We start from the raw sequence: 8,653 nt of genomic DNA, 5'->3' as shown, positions 1-8,653 counted from the left end.
CCCACAAGGCCAGTTCCCTGGCCAGTACCTCGCCCTGAGCCAGGGAACCTCCCCCAGGCTTCGTGCTGCAGTACTCAGTGGACAACAGCGAGGAGTGGAAGGACGTGTTCATCAGCTCAAGCGAGAGGGCCTTCAAGCTGGACAGTCTCCGGTGCGGCACGTGGTACAAGGTGAAGCTGGCGGCCAAGAACAGCGTGGGCTCCGGGCGCATCAGCGAGATCATCGAGGCCAAGACCCACGGGCGGGGTGAGGCCTGGTGACATGGCGGGCAGGAGGGCGCAGGGAGGCGGGAGGCTACAGGGAGATGCCGCCCAGCTCCCCTCAGCTCGGCATCTGAACGAATCCCAGTAGGAAACATGGTCCCCCTTCCCTCTGGGGTGGCAGGTGCTTGTGCCTCTCTCCTTCTGCCTGCATCTCCCTCCTTCGCCGAGGCCTTCTCTCCAGTCCTTCCCGCCTCTCCCCTCCTCTTCCCTGGGCATCTCACTGCCACCTCTGCCAACCACTGCCCCCTGGAGCTGCTGCAGTCCCCGGGGACCTGGGCCAGCCCAGATGCATGACTCCCTCCCCTCCCAGTCTCTCTGACCCCTCACTCCTCTGGCCCCCAGAGCCCTCCTTCAGCAAAGACCAGCATCTCTTCACCCACATCAACTCCACGCACGCGCGGCTGAACCTGCAGGGCTGGAGCAACGGGGGCTGCCCCATCACGGCCATCGCGCTGGAGTTCCGGCCCAAGGGCACCTGGGCCTGGCAGGGCCTCCGGGCCAACACCTCTGGGGAGGTATTTCTGACCGAACTACGAGAGGCCACGTGGTACGAGCTCCGCATGAGGGCGTGCAACAGCGCTGGCTGCGGCAACGAGACAGCCCAGTTCGCCACCCTGGACTACGATGGCAGTGAGTCGGGATGTGGGGGCGATTGACACAGATGCTGGCGCCAGGGGCTGCCAGGGTAGCTGGTAGAGAGAGAGACTAACAAAGAGAAAAATCAGCAGGACTATCATCAGGAGAAAGGCTGACAGGTGGGTACAGGCAAAGGCAGCAGCAGACTGGCAGGCAGGCGGTGCACTAGAGACAGGTAGACAAACAGGTCTGACACTAGGGCTCTGGAGGTGGGAGCCTTGCCGGCCATTGCTTCAGAGACGGGGAGGGAGATATGGCTGAGGCCCTGCCCTCTGAGACTCGCTGCTGACTCAGGATATGAGGCAGGAGGGGAGGGTCTCGCTGCAGTAACAGAGACATGGGCACGGCTCCAGGCTGAGTCCAGTGGAGATGTGTTTCTTGCGCTCATGCAGTCTCCTGGGGGCTGGCTGGCCACCAGCTTTTAGCTCTGTCATCTTGAACTGTGACCTCCAAGATAACCAGAGAGAGAGGGAAAAGGGTCCCCACTTCTCAGGGGCCTGGGCCAGGAGGTGACACCCCTGACTCCTAGTCATGCTCTGAGGTCCGGGACGAGGCGCATGGCTGTCGCTGGGACGTGCACACAGCACATGGGTATCGGTGAGCACTAACTGGTGTCTGCCACACAGGACACCTCGCACATGACGCACACACATGCACACGTGTGCACCCACATAGACACACGCAAACATGAAAGGCGTCCAGAAGGCTGCATTCAGAGGGACATTGTCACCAGCTAGACGAAGTCTGCCCGGCGAGGGGATGGCTCAGGCAGGAAAGGCTCGTGAAGGAGAGGACTCTGAGGGAGGCTCTGAAACAGGCACAGGGCTCGGCCGAGGGCTGTCAGCAGGAGACGTCACTGCCTCCTGCTCCGTGCAGGCGCCCAAGGCCAGCAGACACTGTCCATGGGAGGCAGAGCAGGGAGGGAAGGCGGTGTACGTAGTAGCTTTTGTCTTCATCTGGAGAAGAGAACCCAGGATCCCACCGCCCTGACTTCTCTCTACTGAGATTCTCACCATCTCACCCACCCACCCCACCTACCCAGCTGGCATGGGAATCTGAGCCCAGCCATCCACCCTTTAAGAATGAAGGTGAACTCCAACAGGAGAAGCAGGTTCAGGAAGTCATTGATATCAGAATGTAGTGTGGAAATACCCCACTGTTCATGGTTGTCCTGGTGGGCCCAGAATTTGGGGGAGCAGAGGGGAGGAGCTCTGCACCAAGAAGTGGAGGTCAGCATAAGAACGAGGGCAGCAAGAACGGTCCCAGGGCTCCCCCCCCCGTGGGAATCTGCATAGCACCCCACTCATACGGGACACCTGACTCCCTTCCTCACCCCCATCCAGGCACCATCCCTCCAATCAAGTCTGCTCAAGGCGAGGGGGACGACGTGAGGAAGCTGTTCACCATCGGCTGCCCCGTCATCCTGGCCACGCTGGGGCTGGCTCTGCTCTTCATCATACGGAAGAAGAGGAAGGAGAAACGGCTGAAGCGGCTGCGAGGTGGGGGGGTTTCCTTCCTACGGCCCCTTGGGCAGGAGCGCTGACCCTCAGCCCCACCGGCCACCTTCCACTGGCTCACAGCTTTCCCTGGACAAGAGAGAGTGCCCGTGTGCACTTGAAAGGAGCTGCACTCCAACCTTCCAACCCTCCTCATGTTGACCGGTCCCTTCTCTGTGCCCTCAAGACTTTGTGCCTGTCCTAACCAGGGCTGACTTTTAGAGGCTCACACTGGGAAAGCCGTGTTGCTTGTTAAAAGATTTTAAAATGTCCTTGTTGATTGGTAAACAGATGTTGCTCCTTTCACCCTAGATGTGCCGATCTCTCACACAGGACCCCTGTGACTTTCCCAGGGCCCAGCCACTAATGAGCATGCCTGCAGGGTTCTTTAGGGCCTCTCTCATTCCTGACTGGACAGTTTCCATGCACACCCATTTTCAAATATTTTGAATATCATCCCCTGTCCCCACATCCAATAGTGCAGCGTGGCATGAATGGGTCTGATTTACCTCGATTTGTACAGTGTCTGACACCTACTAGCTGCTTAATAGATGTTCACCACTCATTTGGAAAACATTTATTGAGCATTGGCAGACATTGGAGATCAAAAGATGAATGAAGAAGGAACAACATGCCCTTATAGAATTAACGGTTTAATGTGAGAAGCCAGGGCACAATAGCAGCACAGAGAGGAAATGACTGACACTGCCCCGGGTGCTTAGGAGTTGGGTGAATGATGAATGAATGGTTCGAAGGATGGTTGGATGGCTGCTGGACAGATGGGTGAGCAGATGAACGGATAGATGGTTGGATGAGTGGTTACATAGTTGGATGGAAGGTTAGATTATTGATTGGATGGTTAGAGGGAAGGATGTATAGATGGAAATATGGTTGGAAGTATGGTTGAATAAAAGGTTTATTGAATAAATGGTTGAATGGATTGGTGGTTGTATAGATAGATGGATGAAGGAGTGGATGGATGGATGGATGGATGGATGGATGGATGGATGGATGGATGGATGGATAGGTGGTTGGATGGGTGAATGGATGATTGGATAGACTGATGGTTGAAGGGATGCTTGATTGTATAGATGTATATTTGGATGGATAGAAGGATGATAAGATGAAGGGATGGTTAAATAGTTAAATGAATGGATGTTTGGATGAATAGTTAAATAAATAAATGCATAATTGAATAAATGGTTGGAGAAATAGTTGGATGGGTTGATGGTTGAATGGATGGGTAGTTGAATTGGTGGATGATGGATGAATAGTTGGATGGGTGAATAGATGAGTTTGTGACCAGTTGGACAGGTGAATGGACAGGTGTTTGGATCAATAATAAATGGGTGAATGGGTGGTAGATGGATGCATGCCTGGAACTAGATTCACTCTGACAGATCATTCTGTTATCAGGGGGTTTAATGGATTAACCAGGACCTTTGCTTCTACTTGCTCACCAATTTTTACCCTGAGAGTCCTAATCCTACTCAAGGGCCCTCTGAAACAAAGCAGGGCCCTTCAAATCCATCCATGGGTTTTCTAGGGGATAGATGCCCTGGAGGAGGACGTGACACCTCTTGGTTGATAGTTATCTGGGGCTTCCCATTGACCACCTCTACTGCATCCTCCACTCTCTCCTCTCCCCAGCAGATAACTAAGGAGAGACCTACCATTGATGCCATTTTCCAGTCTGCTCTGGTGCCTTGTTTAATTAGAGTCAGGAACCAAATGGAGCTCTTTATATACCCTCCCCTTTGGCACGGACCTTCCTATTAGATAAAAGTCTGAGGGAAGGAAAACATGTTTTAGACTGTTCTAGAGGTCCTTACAGTTCTCCCTCTCCTTCTTAAGAGACCAGCCTTGGTCTCAGCTCTCCCACATGCCTTCTCCAGTTCTCATCCTACTCAAAGTCCATTCTCACCCAGCCCCTCTCTCTACTGTTTTGCAGATGCAAAGAGTTTGGCAGAGATGTTGATAAGGTGGGTTTTATATAGTTGCTTCTTCTCTCCTCTCCTCTCTCTTCCCCACTGCAGGGGACAAGCTTCAATCCCCGCTGTTTTTGCAAAAAACCCTCCCCCAACCCCTTATGGCTGCTGAGTCACCCACCTGTAGCCCTTCTCCCCACAGCAAGAACAACCGAAGCTTTGACACCCCCGTGAAGGGGCCCCCCCAGGGCCCGCGGCTACACATTGACATCCCCAGGGTCCAGCTGCTCATCGAGGACAAGGAGGGCATCAAGCAGTTGGGTGAGTGACAGGTGCCACAAGCTCTCTGTCCTGTGCAGAGTGGGCCTCCCAGGCCACACACACCAAGGGCAGCCACCAGGCCTCACTCAGTGCTGTGGTTCTCACCGAAGCCCTAGCAACAGCTCAACAACCTCCAATATTGCAGCTTCTCTCAAGAGCTGTTAACGCCCTAGCTGGTTTGGCTCAGTGGATAGAGCGTCAGCCTGCGGACCAAAGGGTCCCAGGTTAGATTCCGGTCAAGGGCACATACCTCAGTTGCAGGCTCCTCCGCAGCCCGGTCCCTAGTCAGGACTTGTTCAGGAGGCAACAAATCGATGTGTTTCTCTCACATCAATGTTTCTCTCTGTCTTTCCCTCTCTCTTCCACTCTTCCTAAAAATTAATGGAAAAATATCCTCAGCAGAGGATTAACAAAAATAACAAACCAAAAAAAAAAAAGCTGTTTCCTTCTCTAAGGCAGTGGTTCTCAACCTTCTGGCCCTTTAAATACAGTTCCTCATGTTGTGACCCAACCATAAAATTATTTTCATGGCTACTTCATAACTGTAATGTTGCTACTGTGATGAATCGTCATGTAAATATCTGATATGCAGGATGGTCTTAGGCGACCCCTGTGAAAGGGTCGTTCGATCGCCAAAGGGGTTGCGACCCACAGGTTGAGAACCGCTGGTCTAAGGGCTGTTTTCCTGGCAGTTCACTGGATAAAGACAAAGAGAAATTTGAGGCTTAAAGATGATGCCCAGAGGGAAGGAGTCCTGCTGATTGTTTTTCTTCCCCCAGGAGATGACAAGGCCACCATCCCTGTGGCAGACGCTGAGTTCAGCCAAGCTGTCAACCCGCAGAGCTTCTGTACCGGTGTCTCCTTGCACCACCCGGCCCTCATCCAGAGCACCGGCCCCCTCATCGACATGTCCGATATCCGGCCAGGCACCAGTACGCATGCCCCCGGGGAGGCAGCCCCTCCCGCACAGGGTGTCCTGGGCACAGCATGGGGCAGGAGTAATGTTTTCAAAAATAAAAAGAAGGTGGGACCGTGTGGGAGAGCAGGAAGTGCAGTGGGGTTATTAGACTCTAACCGTTAGAGCCTGGGTGCCTGGCCTGCAGACTTCCTGCCTGTGACTTTGGGAACTTACCTAATCTTAGACCTCTGAGCCTGGGTGCCCTCACCTAGAGGTGTTGAGAGGGTGGGTGTTCGTGCCTCGAGGGCCTTTTGCCTCTAGCCCTGTGGCTCCGGACATGCGTGTAGAATACATCCAGGACTGTAGGGAATGGGTGCACAGTCAGGAGGAGAGGTGGCCTTCTTCCCAGGCTGAAGGGTAGAGAAGTCCAGGATGCTGCCCACTGCCCCATGCCTGGCCGCTCTTGCTCCTCTGCCCGAGGCCAGCTGTGTGGTCAGGAAAGGCAGCCTACTCAGCGCTCCCAAGGGAGTCCTGTGGCTGCGTCTGCCTCCTCCCTGGCTCCTCACTGCCTTCTGCCCGAACCCCAGTGCTCCCTGCACTGTGAGGGTAGCAGTGCTGGCAGGATTGGAGGCAGCTGGCTCTCACTTCCTCTGTGTAGACCCTGTGTCCAGGAAGAATGTGAAGTCAGCCCACAGTACCCGGAACCGGTACTCAAGCCAGTGGACTCTGACCAAGTGCCAGGCCTCCACACCTGCCCGCACGCTCACCTCCGACTGGCGCACCGTGGGCTCCCAGCACGGCGTCACTGTCACTGAGAGTGACAGCTACAGCGCAAGTCTCTCGCAGGACACAGGTGAGCCCAGGGCCCTGCCTGTTCCTGCTCCCGCTCGCCCAGTTCCATCACCCAGCTCCCCCTGACATTTTCCCAGCTCCTACCCGCGGCCCATGGGGCCCAAGACACTGTCAGGTTAGTTCCCCGCTGGCTGCTGGCGCACTGTGTGGCTGTGACACACACACCAGACCTCTCTGAGCCCTGCCTGGTCGGGGTTTCAGTTTGCTCTCCCCCAACATAGAAAAAACAGTCCGTGGTGTCTGCTGGAGGAAGGGCTGAGCGGCCGAGGAGTTGCTTAGTCCCAGAGTGTTTGCCCCCCAATCCGCAACCCAGACCCCAATTCTGCTCCCTTCGCAGTGGGAGGGCAGGGTCGCAGCCTGGTTCGCCCACACCTGTGGCCAGGCTCTCAGGTGGCTGGGGAGGGGCCAGGGGAGCTGCTCAATCTGGTCTCGTTGACTCCCTCCTCCCCGGAACCCACGTATTTCCTCCGCCTCCTGCCTCCCCAGACAAAGGGCGGAACAGCATGGTGTCCACGGAGAGCGCCTCTTCCACGTACGAGGAGCTGGCCCGGGCCTACGAGCACGCCAAGCTGGAGGAGCAGCTGCAGCACGCCAAGTTCGAGATCACCGAGTGCTTCATCTCGGACAGCTCCTCGGACCAGATGACCACGGGCACCAACGAGAATGCCGACAGCATGACGTCCATGAGCACGCCCTCCGAGCCCGGCATCTGCCGCTTCACCGCCTCCCCGCCCAAGCCCCAGGATGCGGACCGGGGCAAGAACGTGGCGGTGCCCATCCCTCACCGGGCCAACAAGAGTGAGTGCCCGGGCCACCTCCCCCGCTGCGGCCCCTGAACCAGACCCCATGAGCCCTGCTAGGCCTGGCCCTGACGGCACCTGGGGCCTGCCAGCCGCTGGGGTTCCCAGGCAGAGTGGGTTGTGCCAAGAGCAGGACTTGGGAGCAGGCAGACCGGGGCCCATGTCCTGTGCAAGCTTTTCAGATCTCTGGGGCCTTGGGCAACACCTCACCTCTCCAGCCTCACGGTTGTAAAATGCAAATGATCACGTATGCTTTCCCGTGTTGTCGCGGGCATTAGAAATGAGGCACATGCATGGCTCACAGTACGTTCTCTCTAAGAGTGACCAGTCTGAGCTATGTCAGGATGGAAGGGGCTCCCCTGGGATCAACTGCCCAGTGGCCGCTGGTCTCAATGCTGTGAACTTAATCCCGACCCAACAGCGCGATCCTGGTGACTCAGCCCATGGGCCAAGCCTCCTGGTGGGCAGTGCCCTAGCCTGACTGAGAACCATCCCACGGCAGGGGCCTGGCCAGGGCATACGCCCCTTGGGGTTGGTGGGGCAGGTCTAGGATGAGCGGGGGCAGGCGAGGGAGTCCATCAGCAGATATCGGGGCACCACAGACACAGCCCAGGCCGTCACCCCGTGAGTCTGGTCTATTCGACACTGGCTTTGCTCAGTGGCCAGGCTAACCTGGGGTCACCTAGAGAAGGGCTGGGGCAACAAAGGTCGAGGACTCTGGAGACCAGAGCCCTGGGTGCGCCCACCCCTCCTCGCTGGGTGAATTTGGGCAAATTACTTCGTCCTTCTGAACCTCCATGCCTCACTTGCAAAATGCAGGCAGCCTACCCAGGGGGCTGCGGGGCCAAGTGGGGTCATGTGCGAAGGTGCCTGATAGGCCAGCAGGACGTGGAGACAGTTTCAGAAACGAAGGACATTCCGCCTGAGAGGCTGTGCGGGGGAGAGTGAGCCCGCTCTGTGGGTCCTCTGAGGGGTGAATCAGGTTCACGGCGCAGAGGTGGCAGGAGGGACAGTCCTTTTCTCCTCCCGGGAGGAAACGCGTGCACAGCCAGAGCCCTCGGGAGCCTGCTCCTCAGCAGGGAGCCCGCTGCGGCGGCCGCACGGCTCCGATGGCCACTGACCCATAAGCACCAGCTCCCCAGCGGCCGCTGTGCCAGCCACTGTATTGAGGGCCCGTTACCTTCCTCACCGCTCAGATGTCCTTAGGGAATGCGATTAGCCCCATTTCACAGAAAGGACACTAAGGCTCAGAGAGGTCAAGTGACTGACCTTTCCTCAACCCTTCACTGCCCATCCCGGGGGAGACTCCCAGCCAGCAGGGGGTATTGAGGGGCGGGGGGTTGGCTGAGCCCCGCCTCTCACCGCCTCTGCTTCTCCGGCCAGGTGACTACTGTAACCTGCCCCTGTACGGCAAGTCGGAGGCCTTCTTCCGCAAGGCAGAGGGGCGTGAGCCCTGTCC

General features: G+C 56.7%; 1 protein-coding gene across 1 annotated transcript in view; it reads left to right on the top strand.

Annotated features, from left to right (window-relative positions):
- The window catches only part of DSCAML1 (Down syndrome cell adhesion molecule like 1), a 112,627-nt gene that overhangs the window by 92,935 nt on the left and 11,039 nt on the right, over positions 1-8,653 (top strand). Inside the window, exons 22-30 of the mRNA XM_015562464.1 lie at positions 58-246; positions 606-893; positions 2,243-2,398; positions 4,347-4,377; positions 4,526-4,644; positions 5,424-5,576; positions 6,201-6,395; positions 6,881-7,192; positions 8,578-8,649. Of these exons, the coding sequence (XP_015417950.1) occupies positions 58-246; positions 606-893; positions 2,243-2,398; positions 4,347-4,377; positions 4,526-4,644; positions 5,424-5,576; positions 6,201-6,395; positions 6,881-7,192; positions 8,578-8,649 (1,515 nt within the window). The remainder of the gene's footprint in view (positions 1-57; positions 247-605; positions 894-2,242; positions 2,399-4,346; positions 4,378-4,525; positions 4,645-5,423; positions 5,577-6,200; positions 6,396-6,880; positions 7,193-8,577; positions 8,650-8,653) is intronic.

Source organism: Myotis davidii, unplaced genomic scaffold (genome assembly GCF_000327345.1).
Source record: "Myotis davidii unplaced genomic scaffold, ASM32734v1 scaffold97, whole genome shotgun sequence".
Lineage (NCBI taxonomy): Eukaryota > Metazoa > Chordata > Mammalia > Chiroptera > Vespertilionidae > Myotis > Myotis davidii.
The sequence above is the reverse complement of the archived record's forward strand: the minus strand, read 5'-3'. Positions and strand labels throughout refer to the sequence as shown.